The sequence below is a fragment of the Lycium barbarum genome, chromosome 10, assembly GCF_019175385.1.
Source record: "Lycium barbarum isolate Lr01 chromosome 10, ASM1917538v2, whole genome shotgun sequence".
NCBI classification, from domain to species: domain Eukaryota; kingdom Viridiplantae; phylum Streptophyta; class Magnoliopsida; order Solanales; family Solanaceae; genus Lycium; species Lycium barbarum.
In genome coordinates, this window is record NC_083346.1 from 92,316,126 (window position 1) to 92,340,683 (window position 24,558).

Consider the following 24,558-nt stretch of genomic DNA (forward strand, 5'->3'; position numbering starts at 1 on the left):
AATAAGCACAGCATATACATATTCATGAAACTTCCTCAACAACCTGGAAACTCTAGGCTCACGAGTCACGAACAATGTCACTCCTCAGACACAATATTCCAATTTACATGGTTCGTCTTTCATTTATATGGTTATAGGTTTTTGAGTTATATAGACTGTAGTGTAAAGATTTTCTTACACTATCAATGTATTTTTACTCATTGTACAACATTGTCTTTTTAAGTTTACCAATGAACATTTGCAATAAAGATTACCTGCAGTTGCAGTGCATTAGATTTATATTTGTAGAGTATATCAGAATTCCGCTGCTTTTCTAACTAGCAACTTCTTTTACCCTCCAAAATAAAGGGGAAATCGAGAAGTAGTAGAGAAATCAAAGATTTCAAATTTTCAATATTTTGATTAGATAGGAAAACTTCAACTCATCCTCACCCCCAAATCTGGGCTTCTACTTGAAGACACCATTCCTTCAAGTTATCAACCTTTGATTCCTCGTAAACATATTATGGCACATTAAAATTTACCTCATGGAGACAAGCAAATGAAAAAAAAAAAAAATCGGTGTTTTCTTTGGGATGGGGGAGAGTAAAATTACCAAGTTCAAATCCCTTACAGGTGTAGAGACACAATACATCTTCGCTCAAGTAGGATGTTACTCGTATGGCCATTTTTGGTAAAGCCTTTGGTATTAGTTTCCTCAGCAAAGAATACCTCAGACCAACGCAAAGGTCCTCACTGTCCAGTATTACGGGATTGCAGCCTCTTCCTCTCCAATTCAAGCTGAATGGAGAAACCAGGATGAACAAATCAAGTAACAGCAAAAATAGGATTAGTTTCTATTTGTTTTCAGAATATACTATCTTACCACTTTCCGCACTCTTTCATTAGCAGCAGGAGTGCCTCCAATAACAGATTCGGGAAGGTATGGACTGCTAACACGCACCTCGTTCATCACAACTATCACCGTCTTGTCCCAGCGCACAGGCAACCTGGTTGGTTACATCAACAATGACATCAAAATTCACACAAGATATCCTAAGGGATCCTACATATGCGCAGCATGGTTCACATAACTCGTATAAACAAAACAGGAGACTGATACTGCAATCAAAATCTGTATGGGACACTAGATAAGCCAGCACTGATGCAGATTTATCTGAAAGCACCTAAATTTGGCTACTCAATTTCTTACCTCATCAGAAAAAAAAAAATCGCTACTCAATTTTAAATGTGTATTATATGACAATGCCATTTATACATGCTTTTCTTGATAGGTGCCTCGCTTATACGTGTTTTTTTTTTTTTTAATACGTGCTTATTGTCATACCTCTACATTGTTTCAAAATAATAGGAATTGTATATGAAAATTTGGATATTCACTAGACAAGGACAGAAATCCATATCAATTACCTCGTAGGATGAATAATACCATGCCCTATGGGTTGCTACAATATATGTATCGTATGAAACCTAATCTCAACTGTTATCTTTGCATCAGATTAAGCTTCCCTCTATATCTCATCTTTGGTCAGTGGAATTCCATCAATAAAATTTAAGAGGGTCTAATGTCGACTTCCTTATAGTTCGATGAATCAGCAAGCGTATGACATGATCCAGAAGCTCTAATTTAGCCACTAAAAGTCTGAAATTGTCATTAGAATCTAAAAACACACCTTTTTTTAGAATGCTAAAACAAACACTTTTATAATGAGAAGAACCAAAATGAATCAACAATTATATTAATCTTCAGCCAAATAATATCCTAACTTTCTTCTCTATCAAAAAATATATATCAACTTCTTAATTTATCATGGAATATTCGCAGGCCCTTTAACTTAGTATTTTGGGCCCCGAAAGCCAAAACGTTATTCTTGTCATGCCCCAATGACACATGCAGACACACTAACAAGAGACCATGGTTTTCTTACTACTCAATCCAGGAATCTGTGCCTAAGCTAAAACTCACACCTTGACACCACCTAGTGACAAGCTCAAACTACTTCAATGGAAACACTCTTTATCACAATATATAAATAAAAAAAAGGGAGGAGCTACCAATCCGTAGGCTTACCTAAGTCGTCGTACTATTGTAGTTGTAAGGCTCACACTGATACCATAATCTCAAACAGTAAATTCAATTAGTGCCAGCTGGCAACCGGTATAGTGGGGGATTAAGTCATAGGCTATTTAGGCCTAAACTAGTTAACACGGTCACTGATACTACCTTACAAGGAGTTGAAACTACCTGTTCCTTACCAAGGAGGGACAATATTTAGACTCAGAATTCTTTTATAATTGCTTCTTCAGCGTTCTTCATTAGTAATTGCATAGACCCACAAGGAACCTGTTGCCATACTTACGCTGTCAAGCCCACAACTTCATTCTCAAAACTAATCGAAGGTATATGAGGCGTTGCATGTGAGCTCTTGTGCCTAATACATCTAATATTATTAATGCCCTTCCCCTTCTTTCAAAAATTATTATAGAACTTCCAACGACGGAAAACTCAAGATTTTCCCTATCCTGCTCAGCAGAAGAATAAAAATTCATTAGCACTTAGCGAAAAAGAAAGATGGAGATTTTAAGATTCCAGGCCTTGAATAGTCATGGGAACAGCAGTACCAAAATTTGCTTCTTCCAGAAAGGAACTGGCTATTTGTATGTTTGCTGAGATTTCAAGCTGATGAGTTGATTTGATAGCGCGAAAACAACAACAACATACCCAGTGAGTCCCACAATGTGGGGTCTGGGGAGGGTAGATTGTACGCAGACCTTACCACTACCTTAGGTAGGGAGGCTGTTTCCGGAAGACCCTCGGGTCAAGAAAAAGCATAGGAAAGGTTAGATACGGGTAAACAATTCAAAGCAATTATGAAAATGAAAACAACGAAAGTGAATAAGCCATGATAAACCATTCTGTGCAAATAGATACTCGCAGAAATCAAGAGACAAGAAACTAAAGATCAATGCAACTACTCGCAAGAAAGGATAAACGCGACTACCTACTAGTAGGGGTGTACAAAGTAAACCGACAAACCGCACCAAACCGATAAACCAAATCAAATCGAGAAAAAAATCCGATTAGTGGTTTGGTTTGACTTGGTTTGGTGTTGAAAAAAAAAACCCGACCATAATTGGTTTGGTTTGGTTTTAGCTAAAAAAAGTCAAACCGAACCAAACCAACCCGACATTACATGTATTCAATTTTTAAAATATTTTATACATAAAAATATTTATTTGTAATGTAATTTATAAATATTTCTTAAATTTGTTTTTGTAGTTTTTTATCTATTATCATATTATTCAAGCTTGAAATTAGAATTTTGAATGTGAATAGGTTTTATATCCTATGGATGTTATTAACTCATATAAAGTCAAAAGCAAAACCAACTCAACACTAATACTAACAAAAGAAATTCAATTTACCACTAAGAATGACAATAATGTAGGATATATCTCCTTTAGTTTTGCATAATTGGTTTAGAGAGTGAAAATACATTACTCAAGTTTTTTTTTTCTTGTCATGTAATTAATACTTATTAGACGTACTTATTTTAGGATGACTTAGTATTTTTAGATTATGGTCATTTTCTTTATGGCTTATTAATTAGCAATATTTATTTTAACCGATTTTATTATCTTTTGTTGAATATTTTAATACAATGTCATCACTCTTCTCACATTTTGTGTTATTTTCTTATGAAACACTTTAATTGCATAGTTGTATCTTACTAGGACTAAAGAAATATTTAAAGTAAAAGTTATATATTTTGTATCAAGACTATTCCGAAAACAACCCGAATAACCCGAGAAAACCGAATAACCCGAGAAAACCCGAGGTTGAAAAACCCGAATTTTATTGGTTTGATTTGGTATATAAATTTAAAAACCCGACGCAATTGGTTTGGTTTGATGTTTAAGAAATCCGAACCAACCCGGTCCATGTACACCCCTACCTACTAGCCTTCTACCCTGATAGTGCAAAAAATAGGTATGAAAAGAAAGGAAGAAGAAAGAGATCACAAAAGCTTTTCGAAGGTCACCAGTACTTAGAATGATTAAACACCCAACATATTTCTTCGCGTGCAATTTGAAGAAGCTACCACATTTCCTAGCAGTCAAACATAAACAAATACAACATTGCTTCACTGCATATGACTTCGCTGGTAAGACCAGAAAAACTTACTTAACAATCAATAGAACATACCATCGGCAAATTAAACAATTCAAGTAACCTTACTTCCTAAAGTCAATCAGTGAAGTAGAAAGCGGCAGCTTGAAGTAGAAAACAAAGTCGACCACTTCATAATTGGGGAAATTTTTCTGTATAACCTAAAATTCCAAATCCACATTCATCTATTGCAACCTCGAGGCGAGTACCAAAATTTAAAATGATCAACAAGGCTTTTCTTCAAGGTGACATCATCTACCCGAGCAACAAAAACAACATACCCAGTATATTCCCACAAGTGGGGTCCGGGGAGGCTAGAGTGTACGCACACCTTACCTCTACCTTGGGATGTAGAGAGGTTGTTTCCGATAGACCCTACCCTAGCATACTTCCATAATATTATCTTTCTCCTATCACCAGCTTTTCATTTCACCAAGTTCTGGAATTCCTCCCCCAAGCTGCCACACCTTGAGACAGGCAGATGGAGTTTATAACTACGGGTTCAACTGAATGTAACATTTTTGACACGGAGCAAAAATGTTACATTCATGCAAAGAATACATATATTCTTTGTTTTTGGAATTCCTCCCATAATTTTTTTTTTTTTTTTTTTTTTTAAGAATCTTAAAAGTTGAACCCATAAAGTTCAAAATCATGCATCCGCATCTACCTTAGAGAGGATGATATCAATTTTGCACACCTTGGGCAACTTTTCAATACTTAGCCATGATTACCTTTTTCCCCCAATTCTTCTTGTTCACCGTTGAATCTCCCAACTATTCGAAGAGTATGCTTTTTTTGTGTAGTTGAGATTCTTGACTGCCGAACTACCTTTTTTGTGTGTTGTAAAGGTGGCCAAATTCACAAGATGAACTCTAAAGAAAGCAAACAAGTCTAGTGGGTTAAGGGAAACCTTGTCTTTTAGCACACTTTCTAGGGGATTATAACGTAGAAACCTTGGCTCATTTAGCATTAATTTTGGATGCTCTTTGATATCATTTTGACGGAGGAAAAACCTTCATTGAACAACTCTTGATCTTCGCAAGGTAAATCGATCACTTGTTAAGATTTCTTTATTCTAGATAAACTTGATTGGTTTTCTATTCTAATGCCAAGGTTCTTGGTTTTCTATTCTAAGGATCAGTCTTAGATGTCTAAATAGTCCAACCTTACCCTCACAAAAAAATTAGAGTCATCAGCATAAGGAGGTGAATGGTTCCAGATTATTTGCTTCATTGTTGGACACTTTAATCCCCTAATCCAACCATTCTAATTTGCTGTCTTAAACCATTGTGCTGAAACGTTCAATAGCTAAAATAAAGAGAAAAAGTGATGGAGAGCCGCCTTGTCTCAATCCTCCGTAAAATGGATCCAACTATCAAAATTGAAAATCTAACATTATCGATGCATTAAAAAAAATCCATTTGATCCATTTTCGAACAAATCCCATATCATTTATCATCTTAATTAAGAAATTAGATGATCATATACCTTCTCAAAATCAAATTTGCAAAAAATCCCAAGTCTCTTCTCCTTAATTCTCGAGACCACACTCATTTGCTATCAAAATTCCATTCATTATTAGTCTGCCCTTAAAGAATGTCATCTAATGAGTATCAACCAACTTATACACCATTTTCTTAAGCCTCTCTGTCAGCACTTTTGAAATGATCTCTCAAAAGCTGATAGGCCTAAAATCTCTCAATTCTTTAGTGCCATTCTCTTTTAGGATTAAAGCCACATACGTTGATAATTTTGCAAAAAAAATCCTAAGAAAGAAAGTTCTACATAGTCAGCATAATATCCTCCTTGGTTATATTCCAACAAGAGGAAAGAAACCCATGGTAAATGTAACGACCCGTTTGGTCGTTTAGGCATTTTACCCCGTCTACCCATGTTGACCCTTTCCCTAGTTTCGTTAGAGTGTACTTGACTTGTGGGGATGGGTAGCGCGGTTCCCAAAGTGATCGGGTTGGTTTTGAGAAATTTAGAAGCCTTTAAGTTGAATAAGCGAAAAAGTGTTGACCAATAGTTGACTTTTGGGTTAACGAGTATGTTTGGGATTTTCATCGGTTCCATTAGTTCCAGAGGGTTGATTCTAACTTGGTAGGGTGTTTGGTTCGGTTCCGGAGGCACTCGGGGGCGTTTTGGTCTTTGGGTTGGAAAGGTTTAGGGGGTTAACCGGGTCAAGATGACCTCGTTTGGAAATTCTGAGGGCGCGAATGCGATCATAGCGTGTTTTTATAGTGGGTTGCATGCTTGGTTTGTATCCGGGAGGTCTCGGATGAGTGTCGGGTTTCGAGTTGAAGTTAGTGAAAAAAATAGAAAATTCTGGTTTCTGGTGTCCGCATATGCGGACTTGGGGTCACATCTGCGGGCTCGCCTATGCGGGACTTGGCCCCACAGATGCGAGGTAGTGAGCTGTTTAATGAGTCCGCATCTGCGGACATTTCTCCGCAAATGCGAGATTGCTGGGTTCAGAACCTTAAATTCCCAAATTTCAAATCATTTCTTCCCATTCACAAACTTGAGACCTAAAGAGAGATTAAGGGGCGATTTTGTGGATATTTCTTGGGATCCATCATTGGGGTAAGCTTCCTACTTTCCTTTTATGTTATATTATCTTTATACAAGGGAGCCTCTGGTAGAAATCATGTGTTAGATTGGGGGTTTTGGGTTATGAACCCTAGAATGATTTTGAAAACTTGCTTTAAACTTTTATGGCTTTTGTTGAGGAATTTCCTAGATTCTAAGTATTTAATCAATGGGTAATTAGTCCCTAAGCTTGAATCTTCCTTTTTCTCAAGAATCATGATATGGAAATTGAGGGTTTTCTCCAAATTGGGGGTTTTTTATTATTGATGAAATCAAGGCCCAATTGGGGTTAGAATTGCATGAAACTTGAGGTATTGATTATTTAGACTTTGGGTAACCTAATTTTCCGCTGAAATTCCTATTTTACCCTTGTGGGACCGGGGGTCCCCTTTTAAGGGTCGTTTTTTATTTTGGTTGGTTTTATGGCTTTATGGGTATCATTAGCCTCGTAATCTAATGTGGTATAATAATTTGCTAGACTTTGATCGTTCGGAAGATCTTCGAAAGGGGAAGGCTCTAGCGGACTAGTTCGTGGCACTTGCTCGGCTTCGAGATAGGTTACGGTTTACTCATGTCCAGACTTCGATTAGTGAATCATAATGTATAGTAATGATTGACGGGGAAAGCATGATAGACCTTCGAGCATGGTGTGGAGTTATATTCCGACTAGGTTGGTATTGTCAACCGTCATGTTTGTGTTTTCCTTGTAATTGATGTGGGTTGTCGCCATACTTGTGATTTTCATGCATTGATGTGACTCTCTATGGTGCTTGATTCATCACTTATCTCTTGATCTTATGAAATGGGGAAGGGTTGATACTGATAACTCAGATTATGATTTGCATTCATGGCAATTATTATGGCTTCTATACATGTGTTGTTGAGGTTGAATTATGAATAGCATACATTCCACATTCATGTGTTATTGACTTGTCATGATTACATTGAAATGATGATAAGTGAGAGAGTGGAGCCTCTCACGTCTTTGCCGGAGAGCGTAAAAGAGAAAGAGAGTGCTCGTGATCCGAGGTAACATCCGGGAGTGGAAGAGAGTGCTCGTGATCCGAGGTACATACCCGAGCAAGCGTGGTACATGGACTTCGCGGGTCCCCATAGGTCATGACTATTGTGACATTGTTCTTAGCATATGTGTGCGGTACGGAGAGGAGGCCTGCGGGACATTGCATTGCATATTATATCATCGCATGGCACATTATTTATTGATTGCGGTTGTTGATGTATTGAGCTATTGTTGTTGTGAGGACTTAATTAATGACTTGACAATACTTGTGGATTAGAGGCTCCACCTAAGCTTAAGACTTGAGTTGTGAGATTCATTATGTCTATCATTATGGTGTGACATTCCTGATTGTTATTGTTGTGTGTTGTGTCGACTGCTTATCTGTTCTATCTGTTAATTTATGTCTGTGTATGCGCGAACTAATCATTGTCGGCCTATGATACCTACGAGTACGTGTGTTTGTACTCATACTACACTTGTTGCACTTTTTCTTGAGTGCAGAGTTTGTTGTTGGCTCCAGTTCCCGTCACCGCGAGTGATTCTGAGGTTACCTGACAGAGATTCCGGGGTGAGCTACTTGCCAGATCTGCCACCCGGGAACATTTCCTTTACATATCTGTCTATTCATACCCTTGAGATAGTATTTCTAGTTTTGAGCCTTGTATTATCCATCAGGCTATGTATTTATGTATTAGTGGCTCTTGTACTGGTTCAAACTAGATTTTGGGGCATTTATGTATTCATGTTCCGTAAAAGCTCTTTGTTCGGAGTGCATCCACTCTCCACAAATTATTTACCCAGATGTTTGGTCTAAGAGAGTTCTTGGGAGTGCACTTTGCCTTATAATTCAAATGGTGCTCATCTCACTAATATCAAAGCTCGTCAATTCTTAGATATAAAGCCATCATTTTTCCATCTGTGTGTGAATTTATCACCATTGAATTAAAGGTCAGTCAATTTCACTTTGTGAATGAAATCTACACTCTTTCATGAACCGAAAAACCTCAATTCTCTCAGTATGTTTCCGATGAAACTAGCACTGTGAAGTCCCGTCCTACTGCCCTAGTCCCTAGTCCCCTTATGGCAGCTATATCAAGCTATAGTTCCTTCATTTCAATCCACTTTTGGTTCAAAAAACACCTAGTCCCTAGTCCCCTTATGGCAGCTATATCAAGCTATAGTTCCTTCATTTCAATCCACTTTTGGTTCAAAAAACACCGGTGAAGAACCAACAAAGTTTGGAGCACACTATCTAAGATAACTAAAACATGATGTTTTTCATTCTCCTTGCACAGTTCCACATTTTTTGGCTCAACATAATTACATGCCTCCACTATTTCCACTAGCTTTTGATTCTGCCCAACATCATACCTATTACCCCATACTACTGTTCGATCTACATCAACTTCCTGAATAAATTGTCTTTCTTCCACTTTGTGCAATAGATTTGTCGTCCAATTTTTTTTTCCAATTTTTTTTTTTTTTTTGGCAGAAACAATAAAAGTTAGCTATTCATTTATATGTAAGCACATAGAAAACACAAAAATGTATCGATGTCTATTTTGTATAGATTCTAATAAATCTCTTGTGCCTTCAGCATAACCCCCACCTTAGTCAGATAAGCCAACAATTGTTGACCTATCTCAGATACTCAAGTCATAATTTCTCATAGGGAATGGTGCCTTTAGAACCTAATTTTGGGCATAAATCCTGGGCCTCTATCCTCTTTAGGATAACGTAAATTTCTTCATAATCAAAAACCACATCATCCCTGCTAGGAGTACCAGATTGCACCAAGTTACACAAACATCTAAACTTCAAGATATGAATAGATAAAACTTTGCTATCCAAAAATCTAAGGTTCCTTGCTCTCCAAATAGTAGAGGGGGAAAAAAAACAGAAATAAACCACAAATCTTTTCAGCTCATTACTACCTCCATAGAAATGGCTATTAAAAAAATCCTTAACCCAACAATGTTTGAAAAAAAAAAAAAAAACTATCGAAGTTGCCCTGTGACTTCACATAACAAAAACAAATGCTTTCAGATGCCAAAACGTCAAAAGTGTGCCAATGCTGGCGAGGTTAAGAACCCCTTTATGACACGATTGCCGATAAAGAGGCCACCTTGGTTGGCTAATTCCAAGGATAACTCAATTACTTCTTAAGAGGAAACATAGTCTTTCAAAAGAAGCAAACTAAAGCACAAAGCTTTATATGATAAGTTTATAACTCAGAACAAGATGGTTTACATTAAGGATACAAACCTATTTTATAAGCTACCAAATCTAAGAGGTTGGGGTTTCTAATCGATGTGGGACAACATGTCCTAAAGGATAAGGATAACAATTAAAAAATAAGAACAACAAAAGATTGATGTGGTTAAGACAAGAAAAGATACGGACACTAAAAGATAAGCTTGCATCATTATAACATAAGCGTCTACATCAATATGGAATAAACGTCTGCATCATCATGAGGTAAGCGCCTGCATCAGCATGTGATAAGCGTTCTTCTGGGGTTGGAAGAGGTTTGCCTTCAAACACCAAGTCTTTTTTATGTTCCCCATAGTAAGGCGATAGATCAGCAACATTAAAAGTGGTAGATATAATCTGATCTTATAGGCATTATCATTGATACGCTCAAATTTACGAAAAGGGTAATCTGCTGGAGGTGATAACTTCTTTCGAAACTTTAGGAAAACATTCTTTCCTTGAGTGAATCCATACTAAATCTCCTTCTTTGAAAATAACTTTCTTCTTGTGCTTGTTGTCTTGCTTTTCAGAGTGAGCAATCTGCCAAACAATATTATCTCAAACTCCCTCGTGAAGCTTCTTGATCTCCTTGGCTCATTCTTTAGCATCAGCACTGAACTCACAAATGGTTGGCAATGGGAGAAGATCCAAAGGACTTATTGGTCATTTGCCTATAAACACCTCAACTAGACATTTACCAGTTGGAAACAACTGACAGAGTTATTGTAAGGGAACTCTGCTTGAGGCAACATAAGATCCCATTAACAGAAATGCTTCCCAACAAAGTTGCGAAATAAATTTTTCAAACTTTTGTTTGCTGAGCTAAACTGCAAATGAGTTCCCATCTTTCTCCACATAGTACACCAGAAATGACTCATGAACTTCACATCTAGATCGAAAGTGATAGTTTTTGGAATTCCATGAAGGCGCATGCTCTCTTTGAAGTACAAATCAGCAATACGAGAAGCATTATCAGACTTGTGACATGGCACAAAGTGAGCCATTTTGGAAAATATATCAACAATCACCATTATTGAGTCATGCCTTTGTGAGTCTCTGACAATCCTAAGACAAAATCCATGCTCACATCTTCCCAAGGAGCTTCAGGAATAGGTAATGGCTTATACATACCTGTGTTTTGACTGTCAACTTTTGCTAAGTGACAAATACGACACCTTTGGATATGTCAAATGACATCTCGTTCTATCTTGGGCCAATAAAAGTTTTCTTTTATCAGAGCTAAAGTCTTATTTCTTCCACAGTGTTTGGCCAATCCTCCATTATGAGCTTCCTCGATAATAGAATGACGTAATGAACTTTGCGGAAGACATAAGTTGTTACCCTTGAAAAGATATCCTTCTTGTTGATGGAACTGCTTACAGGTACTTTGAGAGCCAGACTTCCATATTTCACCAAAATCGAGATCTTCGTTATACAACTCTTTCACAATTTCAAATCCAACAACCTTCACTTGTAAGGTAGAAAGCAAAGCAGAAGCTGACTTAAGGCATCAGTACACCCCGCTTATGCTTGAGAAGAAATGAGAATGCTTGAATAAACTCACTCCAAGCTGCATGACGACGATTGAGCTTATGTTGTGAATTGAGATGCTTGAGGGCTTCATGATCAGAATACAAATAAACTCTTTTAGTAATAAGTAATGGCTCCAATGGGTCAAGGCTCCAATATTTCAACTTTGAACAATTGGCTTTTTCACTGATGTAGGAGCTTACCTCATGATGATGCAAGCGTTTATTCCATGTTGATGCAAGCGCTTACGTTACGATGTTGCAAGCTTATCTTTTAGCATCCTTATATTTTCTTATCTTAACTAGATAAACTTTTTGTTGTTCTTATCTTTTAATATTAATAGTTATCCTTATCCTTTAGGACATGTTGTCTCACACCGATTAGAAACTATAACCCTTTATATTTGATAGCCTATAAAATAGGGCTAGTATCCTTAATAAAAACCATCTTATTTTGAGTAATAAACTTTTCATACAAATTTGCTTTTTTTAAGAGAGTAAGTTTCCTTTTTCCTTGGTATTAGCCAACAAAGGTGGCCTCTTTATCGGTTCTCGCGTCATAGTGGGGTTCTTAACCTCGCCAACATTGGCACAACCCCGACGTTCCGGCGTCAGCTTGTCTTCAACATCTCTTCAAAATGCTTGTTGCACATATGAAAGCCTTTTTCTGCATGTTTTCTTGAGTTAAATAGTCATCATGAACCAAAACCCAAAAAACGTATTCCACTTGGAACGGAACCTTCGACCCTAAAATAACCTTCCAAGGCCAAGAGGCTAGAGGAGTATCAACATGCTACTGCAACCAAGACGACGTAACAAGATTTGAATTGAAAAAGCCATTTTTCTGCACAGTCCCGACCAAATGATCATCTTCTTCATTTTCAAATGATGCCAAACTAGAATCATGTCGTCATATCATCAACTTCCCAATCAAAGCAATTCTTCTTGCTAGTCAAATATCAATTATTTCCACTTCTCAAAAGAGAAACAATAGATTCTCCATTTTCATTTAACGCTCGAATAAATTCCCAACCCAATCATTTCTTACAACATAGTTAAATTTCTAGATTTCACCTTAAATGGCCTGTTATAAAATAAACCACCTTACCGTAATCCTCCTCCTTTATCTTAACTTGAGATCAAGTATGTGAAACTCATATAGGTGAACTCACATGTGGGTAAGCATGTACCATTCATATTAAATTTTGCACAATCTTGCATTTTATGTGCTCTATCGTCTCTATCTTCAACACAAATTTCCAATTCCTTGTGATATGAATCCCACCACCTGTATAACTATCATAGGATGCTAAAGTAGACTTTAACCCTTTTTTATAAAAAGTTTCTCTTCCTCTGAATAGCTCATACCACATTTGTGAGCTGCTTCCTGGCTCTCTTAGCTCAAAGGACTTCTCGTCTATGAAGAGCCAATGAGCTACCTCTAATCTCTCTAAGCTCAAATGATTTTGCTTAACTATGATGAACGCGCTTCAGGTCTATTTGTCCTTGCTAATGGGGTTCCATCTACATCTTGTGTCCTTTTAATACTAGACTCAAGTTATCAAACTCTAAAACTTGTGGAGCTTTGGGGAGCGAGTTAAAGGATTCATCATGAACAACTTTAAATAGATCTTTTGCAGTTGCAAAATATTGCTCAGCAGAATGTTCTGGAAAAATCAAATTCAGGACCGCAGAATTATTACCTGAGTGGAACGTCAACAAATGCAATTGTAATCAACACATCTCTTACTTTGGTAAAACCAATGCCACATTAATGTGACTTTTATGCCTTCATCCTCTAGTTGAAAAACTTATCTTGAGAACCCATTAAACTTACAGGAGAGTCATTTGAAAAGTAAGCTATCTTTTACTTTTGGAGTAATGAATGATAAACCTATGGCTTATATTAGCATCATAGACTTTATTTTGTGTTTTAACAAACGTAAGACTTCCAGTGCTTCTTTTACACACAATCTTGCAGCTTGATCTCTTGTAGAGAAATCTGTTTCCATTGGCTTTCTCTCCGTATTCTAATATTATTCTCCTATGACACATTTCCCTAAAAGAAAATTTACTTTTCTCTTTGAAACTATAAACTAAATATGAGTATACACCTATACATAAATTTTCTTCTTGAGTGAACACCAAAAAGCAAAGAAAAGCTTTCTCGTCACCTGTACCTATTTTTTTTTAGTGACATGGGAACTCGCAACCGCTACCCTTCGGGTGCGCACAGGGTAAACCCAGCTCCTGGGCAATAGCTCGCAAACCACAGAAGAGAGGTTACCCACAATAGGCAAGCCCTGTGCGACGAGCTCGACCCAGAAGGCAAATCCCCTGCTGTCGTAGGCATGGGGTTTCGAACCTGAGACCTCCATTATGAAAGCCTCATGCTCAACCAACTGAGCCACCCTTGTTGGTTCGTCACCTATACGTATACATACAGCTAAACCATCTTATATTTTTGAATATACACAGGAAAGAAAGAATAGCTATTTGATGTTAACAGGGAACTGAATACATTTGGTGCTAATTTAATGCAATCATTAAATAAAAATCCAACTTGAGAAAGGTTTTTCTAGTGGCAAGAGTACTCTACTTCCAGCCCAGGGATTGAAGTTCGAGTCGCTAAGAAGCAAAGTGGGAAAGGGCCACTGTTGACTCCTAGGCACGGGGATTTGGGTGCAAGATTTACCATTCAGTTTACTTTAAAATCTATTAGGGGTTGTTTGGTAGGATGTATTAGAGAAAATAATACATGTATTAACTTTGATATTATTAATCTCTTGTTTGGTAGTGTTTTTCAACCTATGTATAACTAATACACCCTATTCAGTACTATTCTTATACATAGCAAACATTAGCAATCGGGGTACTAATACATGGATAAGCATGGTTAAAGACATAACTGCCCATACTAAACCAAACCAAACAGCGGATAAGAAATGATCCAGCATAACTAATCCCAGCATTACTAGTACACCCTATCAGTAATATTCTTATACACTCTACCAAACGACCCCTTGGTATTTCATTACTTCTAACAGCAACAAGTAAAATTACTGATTTTAGAATTAAAATATACAAAAATCTATGGAAAATCTGAGGGTGAAAGTTAACACATACGTTTTAGACAAAGCATCAAATATATTCTGAGCTTCAGCAGTAACCCCAATCCCAAATCTCTCAGCATCTATCTCTGCTTGTCTGCAAAAAATTCAATTAAAACACAACCCCACTAAATCCCAACTCAAATAGCATAATCTTTCCATATTCCAAAAGAAAAATTCATAAATAAATTCACCTTAAAGCAGAATCTTCTTTAGCTTGAAGGCTACTAAGATCAAGAAAACATTTAGTGGTATCAATTGGGTCTTGGCCTTGGCCAAGAAAACTGAATTCTTTTATGTAATTAGCTTTCAATAGCCTTATATCTCTCTTTGGCCCTGATGCAGTAACCCCTTCTTGTAATTTCAAGAAAGCAGTCAAGGAAAACAATTAACAGATTAAAATTACAAAAAAAAAGATATGGGAAATCAAGAAAACATTAAACTGAACTCTTTTATGTAATATCAAACCAATAGTCAAGAAAATCAACAATTAAGAGATAAAATTACACAAAAGAAAAGAATAAGGGAACTGTGTTATTAAAGGATATGAAGAAGGAGGATGTTGGAGGGCTTGTCAAAGGCGATAACTTGAGCATCAAACTCATCACCTAAAGTTGTTTTGATTGATAAAATGCATCCAACAGCAAACTCTTCATTGCTGTAAGCTTCCATAGCAGGTAACTCTGCAAACTGAGATGAATGAATGGGAAAACAGGCTATTCAATTCAATGGGGGAGTTTGTGAAGTTGCCTCGAAAATGAGTTGAAAGCCCAAAGTAAGTATTGAAGTGGCAAAAGGCTGGACCACGGCCCAAATAAAGTTCCAAGCCTTACTATTAGTCTGCGGCAAGTGTACACATAAGATTACAAAATATTTACTACCGCCCGTGTTTCGATTTGTTTGTCTTACTTTCCTTTGTAGTTCGTTTCAAAAAAAAAAAAATCCTTTTTTGGAAATTCTTTAATTCCAATTTTCAACATGGCATGTTTAAGATTATAAGATTAAAGGATTGCTACATTTTATATATCTTTAAACAGCATTTTTTTGCAAGGATTGCCCTTCTTTTGGGGTGGTCTTTAAATTTTGCCCCTCATATTTGTGTTTTTTAAGTTTTGCCCTTCGCTTGGATACCTGAGGTTCTGGGTTCGAACCCCCGCTCAAGCATAAAATAAAAAAATAATTTCGCAAGGCAGGGCTGGGGGGAGTGTATGCCGGATCCGGCATACAATCCTTAAGGAAAAACTAAAGTTATGCCGGAGGGGGCAGACTTTGCCTTGAGACATATTTTTTTTTTTTTACTTTTCAAGACAAACTTTTAATTATGCCTTAAGGAAAAGTTCCGTCTTATGGGGCATATTTTTAGCTATGCCTTAACTAGAAGTGTGCCCCATAAAATATAACTAAAAGTATGCCCCATAAGGCGGAACTTTTCCTTAAGGCATAACTAAAGGTTTGCCTTAAGGAAAAGTTCTGCCTTATGAGGCATACTTTTGGTTATGCCTTAATTAAAAGTCTGTCCCATAAGGCATAGTTCCTTAAGGAAAAGTTTTACCCCATAAGGCATAACTAAACTATGCCTTGAGGAAAAGTTATGCCCCCTCCGGCATAACTTTAGTTTTTCCTTAAGGACTTTATGCCGGATCCGGCATACAATCCTTAAGGAAAAACTAAAGTTATGCCGGAGGGGGCAGACTTTGCCTTGAGACATATTTTTTTTTTTTACTTTTCAAGGCAAACTTTTAATTATGCCTTAAGGAAAAGTTCCGCCTTATGGGGCATATTTTTAGCTATGCCTTAACTAGAAGTGTGCCCCATAAAATATAACTAAAAGTATGTCCCATAAGGCGGAACGTTTTCCTTAAAGCATAACTAAAAGTTTGCCTTAAGGAAAAGTTCTGCCTTATGAGGCATACTTTTGGTTATGCCTTAATTAAAAGTCTGCCCCATAAGGCATAGTTCCTTAAGGAAAAGTTTTGCCCCATAAGGCATAACTAAACTATGCCTTGAGGAAAAGTTATGTCCCCTCCAGCATAACTTTAGTTTTTCCTTAAGGACTTTATGTAGGATCCGGCATACACTCCCTCCAGCCCTGACTTGCGAAATTATTTTTTATTTTATGCCTGAGCGGGGGTTCGAACTCAGAACCTCAGGTATCCAAGCTAAGGGCAAAACTTAAAGACCACAAATATGAGGGGCAAAATTTAAAGACCGCAAATATGAGGGGAAAAATTTAAAGACCACCCCAAAAGATGCGAATTGCCCTTTAAACAGACCACAAGATTCAAAAGTCTTCTTTACTTTCTTAAATTCTATAGCAAATCAAAACCAGGAAAACAAATTCAAATTTTAAACGGAGGGAGTAATAGCTAGACTGCTTTAGAGTTAATTTTAGATTAGTAGGACTGAACTTTGAAAATTCAAATTTCAAGTTACAAACTTCAAATATACGGATCTAAAGTTGGGCCTGTCAAATGCTAACACGTCATTTGCACTTGTCCCCCCTATTTTCTCTTTAGTTTTTGCTCTCGTAACGAACAACTTTTTCGCGTGGCATTAATTTATACTCGTTGGGCATAAGTTATACTTTCGCATTATAAATATCCCATGAATTATGTTTCACACCCTTAAACAACTTATGCCCCGCTAGGCATAAGTTCGATTTTGAAGGAAAAATATTATAGACCAGCCCGTTTAAAGGACAAATGCAATTTTTTCCTTCTGAATTGTATATCTGAAATTGGCATATTGTTTGTATAGTTTGAACTTCAGACCTGTATGTCTAAAGTTTGAACTACCAACCTAACTTGAGACCCAAATATCTAAAACTGGCATAGACTAGGTCTGAAGTCGATTTGAAAGAGGATTGACCAAACTAATGTTTGCGGGCAATCCATGAATTTTTATTTTAATCATAGTCGATTCAAACAAACCCCACAACCTTAAGGGGTCGTTTGGTTGGGAAATAAGTTATCCCAGGATTACTTATCTTGGGATTAGTTATCCCATCCTCCCACAAGGATAAAATACACTGTAATCCCAGGATTAGTTATACGGCAATTTTATCCCAACCAAACGTGGGATAAACTCATTTCAATATAATCCCGATATTATTTAACCCTTATCCTCGTACCAAACGAGCCCTAAGTATAAAGCAAATCATTAAGGCTAACTTACTTAAACAACTGTAATTTGGACGCTTCTAACAAGGTATAGCTATAGTTTAGCTAATTACGGCTCCTAACTACTAATTCCTTGCCATAGGGTGTATTCCGTTGTATTTAATTCGGTTGTATTCATTTGTACCTACTTTTACACTATATTCAATATACTGTATTCAATTCGGCTATATTCAAACAACAAAAATTCAAAAAACAAAAATACAGAGATATTCGACTGTATTCAAATCACTGTATTCATTCGTAAGTAATTTTACACTATATTCAATTTGGTTGTATTCAAACAACAAAAATTCAAAAAATACATGCGAAAGCACAAAAAAAAAAAAAGAATCTCATTCGAAATACAGAAATACATGCAAAAACACCAAAAGATATGTTGTATTTACACTTAAAAATGAAGAATAAGAATCTCATTCGAAATACAGAAATACATGCAAAAACACCAAAAGATATGTTGTATTTACACTTAAAAATGAAGAATACACTCAAATCCGCCCAGATATGATAAATACAAGAAATAAATTACACTCAGATCTGGAAAAAATACACTCAGATCTAAAAAAATCGGTCGGTTGACCATGAATTCCAGCCAGAGATGACGACTCCCTCGTCGCCGGCGGTACTCAGCCATCCATACATCCTTCTAGGGTTCTATCATCCCCACAACCCTCTCTCAACCACGATGCAACCAGAAAATTCCATGGTTCCACCACCACATCGTCGGTACTCAACCATTCATACATCCTTCTAGGGTTCTTCCGTCCCCACAACCCTCTCTCAACCGCGATGCAACCAGCGAATTCCATGGTTCCACCACCATAGTAGCAGCAATTGGGATATTATTACCAGCAACCACCACAGCAGGGTAGAGTTCCTGAGGCCTTCAAGTTTTAATTTGAACAATTGACTCTCATTGCTTCTTCAGATTATTATGGGTTGTTCGTGGTGGAGTTGACCGGACTTGGAATTTCGTTAGAGTAGCTCGGGCATGCTTGGAAAATGAGATGGTCAGATCTAGAATAAGGGAGAACAAGGAGACTTACTGTATTTTTCTCTCTAGTGTAGTAATCTTCTTTAAATATATAGTATAACTATGGTTGGTAATTAAATACATAGTATAGCTACGGTAGGTAATTAATTTAAATTATAGTTATTGTAGGTAAATACCTTTTCACGACCAAGTTTGACTAGTCGTGAAGGCACTAGCTCCCCCCGAGTCAGTAAGCCATCTGATAGTTCAATTTAAAAGAATAGAGAATAATAATAAAACGGAATGAGCATACAAGTCATTTTTAAGTCTTGAAATCTTTATATATCATAAGTGCGAAATTAAAGGTACATCAAACCCCCAAATCTGGTGTCACAGTACAGGAACCCACTAAGATAGAATAATACAAGTCTGAAATGTAGTTGGAATGGTTAGAAATGAATAGACAATAAAACAGGATTGAAGAGAATCCGTTTATAGCCTTTTCGGTGCTTTTGACCCTTTCCCGAGCTTGTTTAGCTTACATTTGACTCGAAGGGACTGTTGACATGCTTCCCAAAGTCCTTGGTTATGTTTTGGGTGACTTTGTGGGAAATTTGAGCTTAAAACGAAAAAGAGTTGACTCAAAGTTGACTTTTGGGTAAACGGATCTTTTTCGAAAATCAGTCGATTTTGAGAGGTTCGGATGGTCTTTTAAAACTTGTGTGTATATTTGTTTCATTTTTCAATGCACTCGGGTGCATTTTAGGACTTGGGTTGGGAAGTTGGTTTTGAGGTATCGGGGGTTGACTCGGTCAATGAGAACTCAGTTGGGAATTTCGAGGCCATAAGTGCGTTCGTAGCGTGTTTTTATGTATGTCTGCATATTTGGTATGAGAGCAGATGGCCTCGGGTGATAGTCGGGATTTTAGGTTGGATTTGTGATACTTGACAATTTCTGGTGTCTAGTGCCCGCTATGGCGGCACTAGGACCGCAGCAGCGGTACCGCTTTAGCGGTGACCCTACTGCTGTAGCGGTTTGTGTATTTTGGGTAAGACCGCAGAAGCGGTGCCGCTCAAGCGCTAAAGGGGGCGCGGAAGCAGGTGACGGGCAGTTAGATTCATTAAATGAGTGTTAAAAGCCCTAAGTCCCTCATTCATTACCATTCCGAAAATAGAGCTATTGGGAGCATTTCAAGGCATTTCTTGGGGAAAAATCATTGTGGTAAGTCCTTCCATCTTCTTTGATATTCCATATTCCATTAATCACCTTAGAAATCCATTATCACGCTAGTTTCATTGAGAGCTTGAGGATTGAAAGAGGGTCCAATGGGTTCTTCATTCTAGGCTATTAAATCTTTATTTATTGATTGGGTTAGCTTCATTAAGCATGTAATTAATGATTAGAATTTATTATTGCATGATTCCTTCCTAATTAGTGTCTAAATTATGGAATTGGAAGTTAGGGTTTATTCCCAAATTTGGGGGCTTTGCCTAGAATCAGAATTTAAGTGATTTTTTGGTTCTTCTAGCTTATAATTGATGGGAATTGATCACCTAGAACATTAATTTCATGTTGAGACCTATAGATTCCTTATTCCCTCCTTCTAGTTCATAAACCTCATTTTATAGGTTGGGATTTGGGTCTTGAATAGAAGTAATGTTTGAATGATGTTTCTTCTTGATTCTAATTTCATGATTCGGATATGTTTAGACTTCCATTATTTCGAGTCTCAAAGGAAGGGAAAGATTAAGGTTTGATTATTGGAGACTTTGATGTTCGGCTTCAGGTAGGTTACGATTTACCTTATCGTAAGACTTCGATTAGCGAAGCGTATGTTTAGATGATATTGTCGGAGAATGCATGTAAACCTTTGGGTATGAAGTTGGGTTGGGTATTGTCTTAGGTTGGGCCTTGTCGTATGATTTGGGGGCTAGCCACCCCGTTGTGTTATTGACTTATCTTGATCTAATTACTCATTGGCTCGTTGCCACGTTGAGACATTGGGTATTTGTGACTAGGGATATATCATGACTACGATATTGCGGTACTTTACTTGATTGATATTGAGATGAGAATTGTGATTCCATTGTGGCTTATTGTGTAGCCTTATTATTGATATCACTTGTGTGCCCTGTGTGGTACTGTTTGGGATTGAATTGGTTGTTGATATTACATTGCATTGTGTTCATATTCATTTCCATGATACATTGATATTACATGGTTATGGTACTGATGATGATAAGTGAGAGAGTGTAACCTCTGAGGTCTTTGCCGGAGAGCGTAAGAGAGAGATGAAAGTCCGTGATCTGAGGTCATTTTCAGAGCAGAATGAGTGTATGTTTCCCGAGGTCTCTTGCTGGGAACGAATGAGTGCTCGATGCCCGAGGTCTCTTGTCGGGATCAAGAGAGTGCTCGTGATTCGAGGTCATTTTTCGGAGCGAGTGGTACATTGACTTCGCGAGTCCCCCATGGGTTGTGCTGCCGAGATGTGATGTTCCATTATCGGAGTACAAGTGTACGGTGCATATGCATTGCATTCATCATACATACATTATTGCATTGCATTGTACCTTTCCTGTGATATGTTGTGATACATATACTAGTTCGGAATGATTATATTGAGACTTGGCACAGTTAGGCTTAGATGCTATAATATATGAGATGACTTATTGTGATACGATTGTGATATATTGGTTCAGATTGATTATACTGAGACTTGGCACAGTTGGACGTAGATGCTATAACATAGGTGATGACTTGTACCATGGATATGGATTCATGTTGACTTGTACTTTGTTGGTTTACATGTTTATCTCGCTTTGTTGTCTTTATATACGTTAGATAGTCTTAGTCGGCCTATGATACCTACCAGTACTTGTTGTTTGTACTGACCTCCACTTGCTGCATTCTTTTATGAATGCAGATTACTAGGTGGGATCTTGTTTTACACCTCGTGGCTGATATTCGAGGATTGCTGATTCGAGTCTCTTCAGGGTGACCATGAGGACGTTCGTTGCCCGAAGACTCCTCCATTTATTATGTCTTACTTTCCATTCTGAGACATGCTTTTGACACTATTATGTATTATTACTCAGACTTGTAGTATTTGGATTTAGATGCTCTTGTATGACAAGACCAGATACTGGGGTGGATTTCATTTAGTTCTACACTTATTTATATGATTATCGTGAGACTTACATTATTACTTTCTTCAGATATTTTCTTCTATTAATTGTGAATGTTGAGTTAAGGGTTCGCCTACCGAGGTGGGAAAGGTAGGTACCCGCACAACAACAACAACAACAACAACAAAAAGCCCTGTATAATCCCACCATGTGGGGTCTGGGGAGGGTAGAGTGTACGCAGACCTAACCCCCACCTTGAAAGGTACGTACCCGCACGACTTAGTGAAATTAGGTCGTGACAATCCGGTGCTACAAATCCCATGGTGGCTCACCCTGAACTCTTGATGGTAATCTCTTCAGCGTCCAGCAAACTCTCTAACAGCACTGGTACCCGGCACAGAATCTGCACACAAAAAGGTGCAGCAAGTGTAGCGTAAGTACAAAAACAACGGGTACTCAGCAACATCGTCGACCGACCCTAGATAAAATGGAGACGAGGGCTGGTCTTCGAATACTACTACTACACTTAGCCGCCATTAGTCCGAGATACATAATAACACGAAAGATCAAGTATTTAGCCCACAAAGATAATAAACAATCCAAAACAGCCCAATCAACAAGAATCATCGATAACAGTTAAAGTATGAATGCAATGCAAGGCTTTTATTTCCATACCCGGTACACACACGTTCTAACATTAACGAATCGTGACTCATGGGGGACTCGCGAGGTGCATATACCACCCGGAATATTACATCTCCCAGATCACTTCGATCCTTAGTCACATTCGGCTCCAAATCTCATAACTTAGCCCTGTAGTCTCCATATACCTATCTCTTAGCCAATCGACTAAAAAATCATCATCACTCCGTCCGGAACCACAATTGTATCCTCAATAATAATAGACATAAGATACAAAATAAGTATGAATATGACATGCAACATAATAAGAAGCAGGAGTATACAACAAAGATTCCATTGAGATTAGCATAAGTCATAAAGGTCCCACCTTAGCTTCTTATTCACTTTTAATGAGTATTTGGGAGTGATGTACCGTACACATATCACATAATACAGACATATAATCAAAAGACAGAAAGTATGGCATTCAGACCAACTATAGAATTTAAGTACACAATTTCCCATATCATGGCACTGGTACCCGATACAAGTGCTCGTCACCTCACGAGTATCGAGACCCCCTTAGTAACCCCATTATCCCTCTTAATTAGGTTCATTTAGACCAACCGTGACGCTTTATATAAGGTACGAGGTCTCAACTTTCCTGAAAATAGGAGTTCGAATCACAAAGCCTGCTTGCCTTTACGTACGGCCTCCGAATGGTTCCAATCTAGTCAAATATGGACTATACATTAGAACACGAGTCTATCGGTACCCATAATGACATAGAATAAATCCAGACCCAAAACGATACCAAAATAGGATTCCGAGTAAAAAAGGGCAAAATAGGAAATTTAGTCCAAATTTGGTCTACATGTGATCTATAGAACCTAGACACCAAAAATAAATCAAATCCATCCACTAAATCATGCTTAATTGAAGAATCTCCTAATTTAAGCCTAGGGTTTCAAATCCCTAATTCACCTATCTTAAATCAAGAATCTTAGCATGAAAAGCTTTACTAAACTATGGATTAATCATAAATAGATGGTTAGAATCTTACCTACAAGATGATCCTTGCACAATCTCTCCAAGTCTCCCAAAACCGAGCTTCTAAGTGAAAATATGAGAATGAAAGGTGTAGGTTCGAAGTTAGAATTTAATATCTGATTTATGCCCAATGATCTCGCAGATGCGGCCAAGGGCTCGCAAATGTGGCCTCACTCCTGTGCCTTTTCCTTTGCATCTGCGGACCAAACGCCGCAGAAGCGACCACGCATCAGACACCATCAAAATCTGGTGTTTCACGCATTCACCTTGAAATCCCGAGACTCATCCTGAACCTCCCGGATATAAACCAAGTATGCAAACCACTCTAAATAAACGCTACAAACTCATCCGCGCCCTCGGACTTTCGAAAAAAGATCATCTTGGCCCGGTCAACCCCAACGCCCAAAATCAACTTTCCAACCAAAAGACCAAAATGCCCCCGAGCCCCTCAGGAATCGAACTAACTACTCTACCAAGTTATAATCGACATTCTAGACCTAATGGAATCGATGGAATCCCCAAAAAGTCTCACTTAAGAATTCTCAAAAACTACAGTTTCTCCTTTCAAATACATCCGAACACCTCAGGAGTCTTGCCACCCATCCCCACAAGTCAAATACACTCTAGAGAAGCTAGGGGGAGGGTCCACAGGGGTAAAATAGGCAAAATAGCAAAACAGTCAAAACGACCTAACGGGTCGTTACATACCTCTTAGATGTTATTTCCACCATGTAAAATTTCCAATCACTAACGAACTACCAAACACCTTTAGAATTCCTTCTCCAAAAATATTAGGCTTCATTTTATCATGACCCAGATTCCTAAAGCCCAACAACACCCTTGTCGAGCGAAACACAATTAGAGAATGAAAAGCGACAAAAAAATGCCTCTAGAGTCAAGACTATCTTAAAAGGTTTAAATATACCCTTCATA

The 24,558-nt window shown here is 37.7% G+C and overlaps 1 protein-coding gene and 1 long non-coding RNA gene across 2 annotated transcripts; both read right to left on the minus strand.

Moving 5' to 3' along the window:
• Positions 1–378: 378 nt before the first annotated feature.
• LOC132613621 (uncharacterized) lies at positions 379–15,456 on the minus strand. The gene is made up of 5 exons (XM_060327721.1): positions 15,227–15,456; positions 14,874–15,035; positions 14,696–14,776; positions 866–989; positions 379–780 (listed from the first exon to the last, which is right to left on the minus strand). Exons 1-5 carry the CDS (start codon positions 15,349–15,351, stop codon positions 733–735), a joined length of 540 nt encoding a protein of 179 aa, XP_060183704.1. The 5' UTR covers positions 15,352–15,456; the 3' UTR covers positions 379–732.
• On the minus strand, positions 1,276–14,683 carry LOC132613622 (uncharacterized). Its single transcript, XR_009572039.1, has 2 exons — positions 8,928–14,683; positions 1,276–8,849 (listed from the first exon to the last, which is right to left on the minus strand). It is a non-coding gene; the product is annotated as an uncharacterized LOC132613622 (long non-coding RNA).
• Positions 15,457–24,558: the final 9,102 nt, after the last annotated feature.